The sequence below is a fragment of the Epinephelus fuscoguttatus genome, linkage group LG19, assembly GCF_011397635.1.
Source record: "Epinephelus fuscoguttatus linkage group LG19, E.fuscoguttatus.final_Chr_v1".
Classification (NCBI taxonomy): domain Eukaryota; kingdom Metazoa; phylum Chordata; class Actinopteri; order Perciformes; family Serranidae; genus Epinephelus; species Epinephelus fuscoguttatus.
The window spans coordinates 2,756,920-2,773,011 of record NC_064770.1 but is presented as its reverse complement, the minus strand read 5'-3'; the positions used below and the strand labels follow the sequence as shown (position 1 = coordinate 2,773,011).

Here is a 16,092-nt window from a genome sequence, read left to right as displayed (position 1 = left end):
CTAGAGTGTTTGCCGCACAAACACTTTTAGCAGAGCAGAAGAAGACAAAGAAAAAGAAGCAAAATTTCAAACCTGGGACTGGATGAGATTTTGAAAGAAGAAAGAATAACAGTTAAGTCTATAAACCTCTAAAGGCTTACGCTCATCACACTGTCAAGGCTACTTGACATCTAATTGTATTTGAGCGATGTTTCTTAAACTTATGTGATCAGCTGAATATTTAGGCTAGCTCAGGACTATAGGGAGTATAACAGTCTGTTTCGACTACACATAAGGTAATTTATTTCTTGAGATATCTTTTGTTAGTTGTTTTCCTTTGGAAAACTCAATTCTAACAAACTGCATTTCTGCAGACTAAAGGAAACATATCAAGAACACAACTTAATGTTTATACAGTAACTGTACAATAACAATTAAACATTACCTTTCTAGTCATAGTCACAACATAGCCTCACATTAATAGCTTACACATCTGATGAACATTCATTTTCTGTAGGCTATTGAGAGTAGACCTACTTTTAGTAAGTGCTTCGTTTACTAAGTGTTTTGAGAAGGTTAAATGTAAGTGTGTGTGTGTGTGTGTGTGTGTTTTGGGGCGTATTTAGAGGGTTTGACCGGAACATGTGTTGCTAGTACTGGAGTATGAATGTTTGTGCTCAGTTGGTCCCTTTCGTTGTTACTTGGACTCAGTCATGTCGAACAACAGCGCCGCCAACAGCAGTTTAGTCATCGCCCAGAAGGCAGTGAAACAGCTTCGACTCGAGGCCAGTGTCCATCGGATAAAGGTAAATCCGCGACTCAACACTTCCATTTTCTTAGAATCAAATTTGTCCTGCGCATGACTCCCGCCCTGAAACGCATCGTGAGCTTTCATGTGCCGCGTACTATCCACCGCTGTCAGTGACCACACATTAATATTTAGGCCTACTCCAAAGCCATTCCTAAGCAACAACAAGTAGGCTGGCATATTATTTGTTATAAAGAATACTTTATGACTCCTATTATTGTGTTGTCACAATCCATTGTATATATTTCGTCCTTGTGTGTGTGTGTATATATATATATATATATATATATATATATATATATGTCTCTGTGTGTGTGTATTGTATTAGCAGTTCTATCATGTAGTAAAACTGCTGTAAACTTTAAAAGACATGTCTTATGTGGTTAATATAAACTTGCAAACTGTCATTAACCATAACTTTCTGATGTGCAGTATAGCTCACTTAGTGAACAGACTTATCTGTGCGAGTGCAGCACAGTGATAGCTTTGTTGATTGTGCTGCTGGTGGGATTGTTGTGTGGCTTCTTATTTCAGAACAGAAGTCAGACCACTGTCAAATGTGTATCTACCCAACCAGCAATAAGCAGAATAAATAAAGCAAAGATAAATTTCACTCTGTCTGCAAAGTCTTGCTTGTAGTTTGGTCCAAATAGTTACACCACCAAAAAACTCCAGATTTAAATTTGTGATATTGTCAAGACTTAATTTATATACAATGAAGTATCAATTGATTACTGTGGTGTTATGCTACAGCCGAAATACATCTGGCATGGACATGGCGGGACCAGTAGGTGGTGAGGAGCTATTTCTATTTTTTTTTCTTTTTCTTTTTTTGTTTTTTTTACCTACACAAACTCCATCTTGTACTATGAGGTTTTGCCAGCTTCACTGTGTGCATACTAAGTATTGCCAAATGGTAATGCAGTTGGGTGCTATAAGCCACGCTGAAGGGTTTGGGAATAGAAGTGTTTGGAAGCAGGCTATATTAACTGTACTTAATTAATTAACTTTTTAATTTTAACTACAAGATGTAGCTTATCTTTCTTCATGTGAAATTTAAAAAACACCCACAAGGTTTCTAAGCTGCAACACATCTGCTACAATTAAGTATATAGTTTAATCATTTTTAAACAGACTGTACTTGTTTTTGACACAGTTCTATGTAGTTTTTACCTGTTGTAGGCCTGTTTGAATTGCTGGGTCACATTGCATCAAAGTTATTAAAAAAGAAAAGGTTTTATATAGAAAAATATTAATATAAAATAACAGAAGCACTAATATCCGACATGAAAACGTTTGTCCTTTTTGTCTAGTATAGTGATACATTTTGGTAGAAAATCTGAGTGACTGGGACACATCACATGGAAGTCATTGAAAACTACACTACACTACACTGCTTCTGTAGAATAAGCATTGAAGTGGTGCTACAAGATTCATGCTCTTATCAGACTGTTGTCAACGTCAGGTGAAACTGAGAAATGGTGCAGTGGCTGCATACCACAAAAGTTAACTGGAAGCTAGAAACTTTTTGGGCATATGCACATATATGTGGGGAGAGAGAGAGAGAGAGAGAGAGAGAGAGAGAGAGAGAGAGAGAGAGAGGCGCCAGGGTCTACCACAGCTGATCAGACCCAAGGTGCAGGCTGTGTAAAGATGCCCTTGAGACAGTCCAGCACATAGTGGCAGGGTGTAAGATGCAAGCAGGATCAGTGTACATGGAGAGGCACAACTAAGTGGCTGGGATAGTGTACAGGAACATCTGTATCCCAATGGGACACACCACCAAAACCAGACATAGTGGTGGTTGACAAACACCAGGAGAGGGCAGTGGTAGTAGATGTGGCGATACCAGCCGACAGCAACATCAGAAAGAAGGAACACAAAAAGGTGGAGAAGTATCAAGGGTTGAAAGAACAGCTGGAACAGATGTGGAGGGTAAAAGCTGACGTGGCCCCCGTGGTAGTAGGAACACTCAGGGGAGTGACCCCCCAAAGTGGGAGAGGGGGTGCGGCAGATTCCAGGAACAACATCTGAAGCCTCAGTCCAGAATTGTGCAGTCCTAGGAGCAGCTAAGGTACTGTGCAGAACCTTCAAACTCCAAGGCCTCTGGTAGAGGATCCAAGCTTGAGGGTGATACAGATACCAACCCTAAGAGGCTGAGAGGGTTTCTTTTTGAATGTATTTAAACCTTGAGTCTCCTTGAGACCTTGAGTTAATGGCCATGACACATTTTTACCATAATCTGCAACATATTTGACAATACTCTTTATGGACAGTGTAATGGTGGCTTGTTTTAGTGCTCATTTCTACAAATATATGTGAAGACATTTGGAAGAAGAGTGATCACAAACTCCATTCTTTGTTAACCAAACAATGTGATGTGTGGAATACAGGTTTCTCAGGCTGCTGCAGAACTGAAGACCTTCTGTTTGCAAAATGCTCACAAAGACCCTCTGCTCACTGGGGTGCCCTCCAGTGATAACCCATTCAGGCCACCAAAGTCATGTGTCCTCCTTTGATCCTCTGACATGTGAGTGTGCCTCTCTTCACTTTGCTTGAATTGATCAGTTATTTCTGGATTCTCTTTTCTGCCTTTCTATTACTTTTAATTTATCTCATGCAACTGCTAAACAGTGTCTCTGTTGTCTTTTAGAGCACAAGACACATCCCTTCAAGCTACATGTATTTTTTTTTTTTTCTTTTAGGGATGTGAAGAAGTACAAAACACTCAAACAGATGCCTGGTCATTTTGCACTGTTGATCTCTGCCATGTGCTCCACTTCCTCTGAAGATAAAAAAAGCCAAGACAAGAACACTTACTCACTCACATGCGCACACAGACACACACACGCACACAAACACACACGCATGCACACACACGCACACAAACACACACACGCTACTAAGAAATGATGCTGATGAATTTAGCTGTGTGCTGTAACTGTAGGTAATGTACTTACTTTGACAGGATGTGTGTTTCTAATGGCAACCACTGGTGTCGTGTTTTGCTTTTTTTTAGGTTTAGAGGTAAACACAACAGGCCTTAAACTCACTCTGTTTTGATGAGCATACCCATTTTACAGCCAAACTACACTTTTAACAGTGGGTCATTGGACAAATAAATCCTGGAGTTGATGACTAAAAAATCTTATGAAAGTCACATTGGAAAGATATCAGAGTCCTATCTGATTTATTTCTATTTATGAACATCGTGCAAAGCAGATCTTACAAAAATAAAATGGATTCCATGTTTTTTCTTTTGTATGTGCTTGTAATACATATTCAGTCTGTGCCATGTGTAAGAGAAAAATTAAACTAGATAATCTATTCCCCTTTTTAAAGCTATTGATTCCTGTCATTTATTTCGAAGAAACAGGAGCCTTTAAATAATCGTTCATTTTGTACCTGCTAGGCAGAAATACTTCATAAAACAAAGGAAACATTTGAAAGGGAACAGAGGAGGTATGGAAACCTGATAAGCTGATGTAAGTTGATGGATAATTGCCAATCTTGTGTGAACACACAGCTCAGTTCAAAATTTCATCTTACATGCGCTGTTATTATTCACCATTAAAAGTTGCCACGTGGTTGTTTTTGTTATCGGTCTGTGAAACTGTATCTGGCATGAATTTGTTTTCTCTTAGTTTTAACAATATTAACTAGACCAATAATGTTGTGTTGTCTGCCTCCCATCCACTGACCCTCATGTCTCATGATTACACAAAGCTTCATGTGTAATCAGTGATGTGCTACGCACATATATAGTGTGGACTGGTAGTTGGAGAGATGCCAGTTCACCTCCTGGGCACTGCCAAGGCACCCTTGAGCAAGGCACCGAACCCCCCAACCGCTCTGAGTGCCTGTCATGGGCAGCCCCACTATGACATCTCTCCACTTTGTGCATGTATAGGTCCTGTTTGTGCATGTGTGTGTCTTTCAGACCTGTGTGTAATTGACAAGCAAGAGTGAAAACATTGAATTTCTCCTCAGGGGATTAATAAAGTAAATAAACTTAAAACTTAAACTTAAGATACTTTGAAGGTAACACTATTTTCTCCATTATAAATGATAATATCAGCCCATATCAGCTCACTTTTGTTTTTACATTTTTATGAATCCTCAAATTTTCTGATTATTTCCATGTTTTCATGAACACAGAGATTATATTAAAAACTTGAATGTAAATGAATAAAAATGTTTAAGAGCTCCTGGATTGTATGAAGTCATGTACACATCATGCCACTCTGTATTTACACAACGCCCACTTTAAGACGCACGGTGGCGCTGTTGGAGGGACTTGTGACGTTGATGCCCAAGCTGTCTCCAGCAGAGAGCAGTGCGTGGTTGGATGTGAGCGCCACTGACCTGTCTCTACTTCCATATCGAAGATGGCGGTCTCGGTGTTCCCCGGCGTGCGGCTCCTCTCCATCGGAGACGCGAACGGAGACATACAGCGACATTCAGAGCAGCAGCCCCTGCGGCTAGAAGTCAAAACCACGCAAGATGCTGCCCTTATCAATCTCTCCAATGGTGAGTTGACCTTTCTGCAGCTGCTCCTCGGATGTTCGGCCTGTCTTAACAGCCAATGCTAATGCTATGCAGTGCTAATGCCTATATTGCTAATCCTACCATTAGCAGCCTCCAAGAAGCTAACTAATCTTGGGAGCCCATGTCGCCTTCCCCTACGTACCACGAGGGAGCCGTTAAAACTCCGATGTTACGAGGTCTCCCACACGAGTTCACCGCGTTGGGGAGCTTGAAGAAAATAGAACGCCACATGAACACTGTAGCTGACTTCGTCCCATCAGCAAGCAGGGCAGCTAAGTTGTGTGTAGTTTAATGCTAACAGTGAACCGCTAGTTAAACAATGCCACTAGCTCTGGTTCAGCAGTGATGCGATATTGTAACGTTAGCCTAACGTTACATCCAAACAGCTCGTATCCAACATCCTTTCCCTTGATGTTTCACTACGTTTATTTTGTCACAGCTATATTAGTAATTCAGAAAATTCTGGGTGTTCTAAGAGACACGGGTTAAGTTATGTTATGTTTCAGCTCGTGAATTAGCTAACGTTGGCCAGAGGGCATCACTTCTGACCTGCGCCGCAGTCGGGGAGCTGACGCTGCTACAGCGTTAGCGCTTCATTTAGCTGGTAGCCCATTCTGTAATAGAGCGGTAAACAAATAAACGTATGAAGCCCTTAATTTATAATGAAGCGGTCTTGGGTGGCGTAGTGAGATCGGGCCCTCATTACTTATGCATTCATCTTTGTTCTCATTGGAACAATAGCCTGGTGCTTCCCTCCCGTGTGGAGCAGCCCAAGAGACGCTCTACTCCTCTGCCGCTTTTCTCATTCAGTGGGATGTCCCGCTGAAAAGAAACAGCCGCGCGGCGCAGGCCTCCTCTGCTCTCACCGACATTCATGGTACATTCAGTTTGGTACTGAGAGGGTCGACCCCCACACGTCTCTTTTAGCACATGTTCAGAGATTGGGTTAAATTGAAATTTAAATCGATGAAAAGTGGTAAAGAAAGCAGTGTGTAAAGAAGCCACTGAGAGTATCTGACATGTGTTTTTTTTTTAAACAAGAAATGCATCACAAATTTCCTAACAGACTTGAAACCACATCAAAAAGTGCATGTTCATAAATTTGACAAGGCTATCTGAAAATAAGACAAGCTCAAATTACCAATACAAGCTATCTGTAGGGAGTATAGTTTAGATACTTCAATAACGGCCCTGGAATGATACTTTCTTTGATACCAATTTTATGAAATACACTTACATCAGTGGGAGGCCTCCACGTTTGGGAAGACAGACAGGATGCTCGGCCTGAATATATATTCCTGTATGTATTTTATGTTGGTTCTAAATGATCAACTCTCTAAAATCATAAATTCCTTCTCTTAATTAAAAGAAAATGAATACAGACAGGAAAGTTTCTGTTGACAACTGAAAAAGTATCTCCAGTGTTTTTTAATACACAATGTCTGGAAATTAGAAGGTGTTGGATGCTATAAATTGTTAATTAGTAGATTCCTGATAACCTGCTTTATGTATTATTCTGAGGGATCTATTCTGAAGTTTAATTATAGGATCTATATTTGTTTTGTATGCATTTCCCCAAATTTCAGCACAGTAGGACATGTATGGCATTACAAGTAAACAATACAATATATACAAACATTTCGTATTTAACAACAAAAACTCCCTTGTCTTTAATATGACAAATAATTTATGCATTTAATATGTTCTATGTGTGGCTTCCAATATAGTTAATGACCTATGATCACTCCCCAAAATTTCAACACAATTTAAGTTCAATTTTATTTCACAATTAGCCCTAACGCCACCAAACACCATAAATTTTGTTTTACTCTAATTTAGTGATGACTTAGTAACAGCAAACCGTTTTTCAACATGATCATGGTCATGATGATGATAAAAAATATAATTTAAATAAGGTATAAATACTTCCCAACATTGAACCTTGTGGAACACTGAAGGTTACTCTCTAAGATGTGATTCAGTATTATTGATTTTTGTAAACTGATACCTGTTATTTAAATAACTTCTTAACCAAAGTTGTGTGACACCATTTATACCATAGCATTCACATTTCTAAAGAAGGCGAGAATAATCAATTGTGTCAAACGCGTTATGTAAATCAGTAAATACGCCTACAGTGTGCTGTTTTTTAATCTACTGCTGTTGCTATGTTTTCTTCAAAGTCCACTGTTAAAGATGTAAATCGATTACTCCTAAACCCATATTGATGGTCACTCAGTAACTCTTTTTCTCAATGAAGTACATGACTGATTTAAAAAATAAATAAATTAAAATAAAGTGCTCAATAAGCTTTTTTTCTTCAAGTAGAAAATAGTAATTGCAATTACTATGCAACACTCAGTTACACGCCAGGGCCACACTGCTCGTGGAAGCACAGCGCACTGAAATTCTCGCGTGCGCCGGAGCACCTCCGTTCACATCAGACGCGCATTTCTCCACTCCGTCTACAAGCGATTCTGCTCCCAGCTCTTGTTTTTCACTGCCTGGCTTGTCAGATTCGCTCGCGGCTCGCACAGAAAATAGACCAGACGCCGAACTGATCGCTGCAAATCGTGAGCCTGCCGCGGAGCTTCCCGGCGCGGCGCAGCCAGTGTGGACGACACAGTCGGTTAACATGGGCGCCGAAAGGAAACTGCCTTCTCTTCTCGGCGCTTCGAGGCTATTCGCGGCGCTTCCGTGGGCGGTGTGGCCCTAGCGACACTTGGCAAAAAGTTACACTCGAGTTTTGCACAGCGCCGGCTGGATCTTTGCTCTCAAACCACAAAAAAATGTGATGGCACAACAGTCTCCTTCAGTACATTATTCTATGCTTTCTTTTAATTTTCACATTGGCTAGTCATCCTGTTTAATTTGTCTTCTGATTAAATCAGAACCGTTGAAACAAGTTGTAGGAAGCCTCTGCAAGTAATTGGTTGCTGGCAGGCACTCTGTGCTGCAATAAAATGGTTAATCAGCAGTGCCGTGCACAGTAGAGCCGAAGCGCTGCTGGTTCTGCTGGCCTGAATAGAATATAATGTCTATAGCCTACTCTTGTGTGTACAGCCTTTATAGACTGAGCTGAGTAGTGATGCGCTGGTTGACCCGTAACCCGCAGGACCCACAGATGGACCTGTGGGTCAGGCAGCAGTGATCGCCTGTTAAATTGGTCTGTAAATGATATTTTGACATTATTGGCTATTACTGAGCACGTTTACATGCACACTAATAAACCGATCATTATCTGATTTCTGGAGTTACCTGATTATTCAAGTGGTCATGTAAACAGCATAATGCGATAGGCTTTATCAGATAAAAGCCATTATCTGATTATGAAAAATCAGATAAACACACCTAGCTTTTTCCCCAATAGTCAGATTATTCGGTGCATGTATACCCTTTAATCTGGTTTCTTTCGGGTTTTGCTATTTTATACTCCTACTCCACTACATTTTAGAGGGAAATATTGTACTTTCTACTCCACTACATTAATCTGACAGCTTTTGTTTCTTTTCAGATAAAGATTTTACATAAAAGAATATATTTTTATATTCTCAGTGTTTAAATTGTCACTTTTATTTTATCTTACTTATATGTTATGCACTTTGTGTGACAAATTTATATACCATACACTAAAAGTATTGCACTTTGCAGTACTTTTACGCTGAATCTACCCAAAGTATGTAAAATTGGCTCCACATTGAAAAACTACACATTAGAATGCTCTCACATGTATTTGTTAATGATAAAAACAAACATACTGTAAGAATATAAGCTGTCAGCATGATGAGTGCTTTATTTTGCAAATATATGACTTGCGTACTTTTCGAGGTTTTTCAAGGATATGAGTACCTACTGTAACAGGAAGTTTGAGTTTTATGTCATGTACTTGAGGAGAAATCCAACTGAAGGACTGAATCATATAAACCACGTTTTCCTGATAGTCAGATGATTGAAGTGCATGTAAATGCGTCAAATCTGATTATTACCATTACCTGATTATTCCCAGTTATCTGATTATTGTGCGCATGTAACTGTGCTCACTGTCATGGTATCCGAAGTAGGCTTGGGCAATTGGACGAATATATCGCCAATCACTCATTGGCTGAGTCCATCACGGTTGGTTTCATTTTTGGCGATTTTTGTCATTTTATTTTGCTAAACTAATGGTCTATCTCCACAGAATTCAACTCGGTACATATAGTCCATAATAACTATGTAGAGCACAATTCAAAGTGTGTGCGTATTGGAACTGGCAGCTTCACACTGATTTCCGACGAGTCTTTCACAAAACACGTCAGTGATGGCGGAGCTGAAAATTACGGCCAGGGTCCACCAGCAACGGGAGCAGCGTGACACGTCTGCAGCACGAGTCCCGTAGCAGCTCGCCCCACCCATCCCCCCCCTTTTTTTTAATATATCGGCAACCGCCAGTTGATAGGCTGATGGTGGCCGGTTGGAAATTTTTAACATATCGCCCAACCCTAATCCGAAGGTACTGATGCGTTGAGCAGGTGACAGTCCTCAGTCGTTTTCAAAACACACTTGTGTCACGTACTCCAAAAGAAATTTGTTGAACTTTAAACAATAATTTATTGTACAAAACAGGGGAAACAAACGTTGACAAAAACGCTTCCATTATTCATATTGAATTCAAAAGATAACGAAAAAACAGCTACAAGTTAGAGGGAATAGTGATAAAGTGGTAAAACTTGGCATTGATCCACAGCCTCAGATGGATGTGTCAAGCATGCCGTGTACACAAGCTCCATTGGTAGGCTATACTATATTTTCACATTTTTAACAATGCAATTTAAAAGTTTAGATTTTTATTGATAACCTACATTTACCAACAACAAAAAGACTACATTTAGCACCAAAAGAAATGTAAAAAAAAAAAAATTAAAACAAATAAGTAAATAAAAAAACGAATTTTCATAACGAATACCTACCCACAGAAACGAATATTCGAATATCCGAATATTTGGGTACAGCCCTAGCACTAATAAGTGCTTTAAGTACTACACGCTTTTGAGCTTTAAACCGTTTCCAGAAAAACATATTACAAGACTAATATAAAAAATAAAGTGCCCAATTAGCTTTTTGTTTTTCAGGTAAAGAGAATGCTTCAAAAATAAGGCAAAAGCAGTGAGCAACATTACCTGCAGTGAGAAAAATTATCTGAGATATGAAATTCAAGCGGAAAAATAATAAAGAAAATAAACTTTTTTGAACTTTAGCAAGTGATTCACATAGGTCAGACTTGTTTGTCCTTGTGAGCTACTATCTCTATCCATTTAAGTTCCCCGCCTAGCAGAGACATCGCCATTGAAATACATGATTGTCAGCCTCTTTGTGTTGAGCTCAGTGAGAGCCTCTCGCTTGTCTGTGAGGAGAGTTTTATATTTGCTGAAGCTCCTCTCGCAGTCAACTGAGCTGACCGGGAAGTAGATGTAGAGCACAGCCACTTCTGCAACTCTTGGGAATCTTGTACTCAGGCCTCTCCAGTAGTTGGCCCGCTCCATTTCAGCCAGCAAGGGATCCCTGGACACAGTGCTGATAGGCGAGCCACTGTTCACTGAGCTCTGCTGATGGGTTAGCCATTGTTTTCAGTGTGGAGTAGGCCTTAATCTGCTTTTCCATCACTGGAGCCTGCCTGGGATCAAACGCCCTGATCAGTTTGAAGACCTCTCCGCAGGGCTCAACAATAACGATTGCCTGATTGCCCAGGGCAAGTAAAATTCAAGGTCGGGCATGTAAACTAACAACTCACTTGCCCAATCGGGCAAGTTGCTAAAAATAGTAGAAGTTAATAACTGATAAAATAAATGTATTTTAAAACGTGCTCCTTCGGCTCTGATGCAGCGGCCTCTCTGCCTGAAGTCACAGGCACACGCTGTGTAACAGTGTCCCCCCCACAGACCCCATTGATTGGTTACATGCCACAAGTGAAGCACAGAACGGCACAGCATATAAGAGGGCTGTCTTACCTCTTCACAAACTAAAGTCATTATTTTGGACGACGGACGCTTCATATGTTAACATAACAATATACTATTTATGGTGTTATGTCATCATGTCATTTCTGTCTCTATATGGTCACACGTTAACAATTCTCCTCTGCTCTGTGTATTGCGCACGGCGGAGTTCTGCCACACACACAGGTGATCACGCTAGAGCGGCTTGGGCCGCATATTCCTGCCCAAACCTGACCCGAGCCCAGTGCAGTTTGTTAGCTGACAAAGTTATTGTTATGGACAGTGTGTAAATAACCATCAACAGACTTCTGTTATGCACAGACAAACACGCTGCTCGCACAGCAGCGCAGCACGGCATTCTTGATGCTGAGCTTGTGTTGCGTTCAGGCGATGTCACGTAAATAACAACTTCCAGCGTTTAAATAGGTCATAGCACAAAACAGCAGCATGTCAAGTGACTTTTTAATTTTATTATATTCAATATAATTGTATTTTCCTAAATCTCGAGACACCTCATATGTAAGCTAGACAGACATTTCACCTGCTCATTACTGTGCACAAATGTACTGTATGTACTGTGTGTCCTAAAGAGCCCTTCTGGTGCCAGTAGATACAGTATCTCACATAAGTGAGTACACCCCTCCCATTTTTGGAAATATTTTATTATATCTTGTCATATCAGCTTGTATCGTAGTATAGATTTACCTTCCTCTGAAAAATTACTCAAAACACAGCCATCAACATCTGAACAGCTGGCAACATAAGTGAGTACACCCCACAGTGAACATGTCCAAATTGGGCCTAAAGTGTCAATATTTTGTGTGTCAACCATTATTACCTAGCACTGCCTTAACCCTTTTGGGCATGGAATTCACCAGAGCTCACAGGTTGCTTCAGGAATCCTCTCCCACTCCGCCATGATGACATCATAGAGCAGATGGATGTGAAGACACCTTGTGCTCCTCCACCTTCAGCTTGAGGATGGCCCACAGGTGCACAGGTGAGTTTAGGGCTGGATACATACTTGGCCAGTCCATCACCTTCACCTTCACCTTCCTCAGCAAGGCAGTTGTCATCTACTAGGTGTGTTTTGAGTCATTATCATGTTGGAAAACTGCATTGCAGCTCAGTTTCTGAAGAGGGGCGATCATGCTCTGCTTGGAATTCATGTTTCCCTAAATGAACTGAGCTCCCCAGAGCCCATGCATGCAGCCCCAAACCATGATGTTGCCACCACTATACTTGACTTGAGCATGGGACAGTTGTCTTGGTGCTCTTCACCAAGGTGCCACACATGCTGAAAGAGCACCAAGACAACTGTCCCTTGCCTACAGTCAAGTATATTGGTGGCAGCATCATGGTTTGGGACTGCATGAGTGCTGCCGGCCCTGGGGAGCTTGGTTCATTTAGGGAAACATGAATTCCAAGCAGAGCATGATTGCCCCTCTTCAGAAACTGAGCTGCAGTGCAGTTTTCCAACATGATAATGACTCAAAACACACCTAGAAGATGACAACTGCCTTGCTGAGGAAGGTGAAGGTGATGGACTGGCCAAGTATGTATCCAGCCCTAAACTCACCTGTGCACCTGTGGGGCATCCTCAAGATGAAGGTGGGGTAGCGCAAGGTGTCTTCACATTCATCTGCTCCATGATGTCATCATGGCGGAGTGGGAGAGGATTCCTGAAGCAACCTGTGAGCTCTGGTGAATTCCATGCCCAAAAGGGTTAAGGCAGTGCTAGATCATAATGGTTGGCACACAAAATATTGACACTTTAGGCCCAATTTGGACATGTTCACTGTGGGGTGTACTCACTTACAGTACAGGCCAAAAGTTTGGACACACCTTCTCATTCAATGCGTTTTCTTTATTTTCATGACTATTTACATTGTAGATTCTCACTGAAGGCATCAAAACTATGAATGAACACATGTGGAGTTATGTACTTAACAAAAAAAGGTGAAATAACTGAAAACATGTTTTATATTCTAGTTTCTTCAAAATAGCCACCCTTTGCTCTGATTACTGCTTTGCACACTCTTGGCATTCTCTCGATGAGCTTCAAGAGGTAGTCACCTGAAATGGTTTTCCAACAGTCTTGAAGGAGTTCCCAGAGGTGTTCAGCACTTGTTGGCCCCTTTGCCTTCACTCTGCGGTCCAGCTCACCCCAAACCATCTCGATTGGGTTCAGATCCGGTGACTGTGGAGGCCAGGTCATCTGCCGCAGCACTCCATCACTCTCCTTCTTGGTCAAATAGCCCTTACACAGCCTGGAGGTGTGTTTGGGGTCATTGTCCTGTTGAAAAATAAATGATCGTCCAACTAAACGCAAACCGGATGGGATGGCATGTCGCTGCAGGATGCTGTGGTAGCCATGCTGGTTCAGTTTGCCTTCAATTTTGAATAAATCTCCGACAGTGTCACCAGCAAAACACCCCCACACCATCACACCTCCTCTTCCATGCTTCACAGTGGGAACCAGGCATGTGGAATCCATCCGTTCACCTTTTCTGCGTCTCACAAAGACACGGCGGTTGGAACCAAAGATCTCAAATTTGGACTCATCAGACCAAAGCACAGATTTCCACTGGTCTAATGTCCATTTCTTGTGTTTCTTGGCCCAAACAAATCTCTTCTGCTTGTTGCCTCTCCTTAGCAGTGGTTTCTTAGCAGCTATTTGACTATGAAGGCCTGATTCGCGCAGTCTCCTCTTAACAGTTGTTCTAGAGATGGGTTTGCTGCTAGAACTCTGTGTGGCATTCATCTGGTCTCTGATCTGAGCTGCTGTTAACTTGCGATTTCTGAGGCTGGTGACTCGGATGAACTTATCCTCAGAAGCAGAGGTGACTCTTGGTCTTCCTTTCCTGGGTCGGTCCTCATGTGTGCCAGTTTCGTTGTAGCGCTTGATGGTTTTTGCGACTCCACTTGGGGACACATTTAAAGTTTTTGCAATTTTCCGGACTGACTGACCTTCATTTCTTAAAGTAATGATGGCCACTCGTTTTTCTTTAGTTAGCTGATTGGTTCTTGCCATAATATGAATTTTAACAGTTGTCCAATAAGGCTGTCGGCTGTGTATTAACCTGACTTCTGCACAACACAACTGATGGTCCCAACCCCATTGATAAAGCAAGAAATTCCACTAGTTAACCCTGATAAGGCACACATGTGAAGTGGAAACCATTTCAGGTGACTACCTCTTGAAGCTCACTGAGAGAATGCCAAGAGTGTGCAAAGCAGTAATCAGAGCAAAGGGTGGCTATTTTGAAGAAACTAGAATATAAAACATGTTTTCAGTTATTTCACCTTTTTTTGTTAAGTACATAACTCCACATGTGTTCATTCATAGTTTTGATGCCTTCAGTGAGAATCTACAATGTATATAGTCATGAAAATAAAGAAAACGCATTGAATGAGAAGGTGTGTCCAAACTTTTGGCCTGTACTGTATGTATATATATATATCTGTTGGAGAAGTGAGGTGTCTGACTGGCTTCTTTCCCAGAGGATGCATCTCCCTTAATCTGAAGTGCTGCTCTTGATCTATTAATAAATGCTGGATTATCTCAGGTTGCTTTATGACTCTCTCCTGGGCCTTCACTTTGAGCCCGGCTTCAATGCTTTGTTTTAACAAGGCACTTGAATGTTAACATCTCCTGAGGGCCCTCGTCACATTTTGACAGTAAAAGTAAAATTCAAGCAGCATTTGGCACACTGTTTTTTTTGTCAATTTTGTTAGTTTTTTTTGTTTGTTTTGTTCTATTTAAAATTTAAGTGGCTGTATGCAAGCGTGTTTGATGTTGTCCTAACATTTTCTTTCTAGGAGAGGAGGCAAGTGTGTTCAAGTGTTCGGTTTCCAGGGAGACGGAGTGCAGCCGCGTGGGGAAGCAGTCATTCATCATCACACTAGGCTGCAACAGCGTTCTGCTGCAGTTCTCCTCGCCTGCAGGTACACACAAATACCCTAACACATTATAGGGTTGTCAAAAGTATCAAACGCTGTATATGGATACAATACTAATTTACGAAAGTATCGATACTAACAGTGCACGCCACCTCAGCGCTTGTCGGGTGTGTGCGACGGATCCGACGGACACACGCTGTGCAGGCAGCATCTGGCAGATACAGAGCCCTCGCTGCAACCCGGCTTGTTGTCGTCGCTGTGCATGCACGCACACATTTCTGTTGCTGTAATATGGCCAGCACGGCTGCAGGAAGATCAGAGCAGCCAGTTTTGGTCAAAAATGATAAACGAAAAAGCGCTCTTTGGAAATATTTCGTGAAGTGAACACAGCACGCTGCAGATGGCAGGTACAGCCCCTCCCCTCACTAGCAGCTGAGCAGCTGGTGTCGCCTGCATCAAACTAAAATATAACTTCTAATGTTAATGTGGGAGCTAAGCAGAAAACTTTGTCAGTCATGCCCGTCTGTAACATTAATAGACAATGTTAGTTTAACAGGACAACACAATTATGTGTGTCTGAAAAGTTATGTTAACTGTTAAGTCACAGATTGAAGCTGAAAAAACGTTTGGTTTCTCCTGTAACCCCTGGGTGTCTGATCACATAGTGAGGTAGAAACAGGAGCATCCTGAGCCTAAACTACCAACTCTATTTGATCAGCAATGAAAATATGGTGCCAGTTCACCAGAAGCACAGAAAATAAACAGGGCTGTAGATAAATACATTTGTATGGACAGATCTTGTTTCTGGTTGTTATTTATTTTGGGGGGATTTTTTTTTTGTTATCATTGATGTTACTGTTCTGATCTTTATTAAAAAAA

The 16,092-nt window shown here is 41.3% G+C and overlaps 2 protein-coding genes across 2 annotated transcripts in view; both read left to right on the top strand.

Annotated features, from left to right (window-relative positions):
* The first annotated feature begins 614 nt into the window (after window positions 1-614).
* si:dkey-204f11.64 (uncharacterized protein LOC100537752 homolog) lies at window positions 615-3,560 on the top strand. The gene is made up of 3 exons (XM_049560359.1): window positions 615-785; window positions 3,181-3,317; window positions 3,493-3,560. Exons 1-2 carry the CDS (start codon window positions 693-695, stop codon window positions 3,304-3,306), a joined length of 219 nt encoding a protein of 72 aa, XP_049416316.1. The 5' UTR covers window positions 615-692; the 3' UTR covers window positions 3,307-3,317; window positions 3,493-3,560.
* A 1,573-nt stretch (window positions 3,561-5,133) lies between these two features.
* Window positions 5,134-16,092, top strand: part of carm1 (coactivator-associated arginine methyltransferase 1) — an 82,105-nt gene continuing 71,146 nt past the window's right edge. The window contains exons 1-2 of the mRNA XM_049560232.1: window positions 5,134-5,317; window positions 15,133-15,258. Of these exons, the coding sequence (XP_049416189.1) occupies window positions 5,176-5,317; window positions 15,133-15,258 (268 nt within the window). The 5' untranslated portion in view covers window positions 5,134-5,175. The remainder of the gene's footprint in view (window positions 5,318-15,132; window positions 15,259-16,092) is intronic.

Bases quoted from the DNA above. Each gene is read 5' to 3' on its own strand.
- si:dkey-204f11.64 (XM_049560359.1), top strand. From the start codon at position 693: ATGTCGAACAACAGCGCCGCCAACAGCAGTTTAGTCATCGCCCAGAAG. The intron at 786-3,180 runs GTAAATCCGCGA...TGTGGAATACAG, and splicing joins CCAGTGTCCATCGGATAAAG to GTTTCTCAGGCTGCTGCAGA.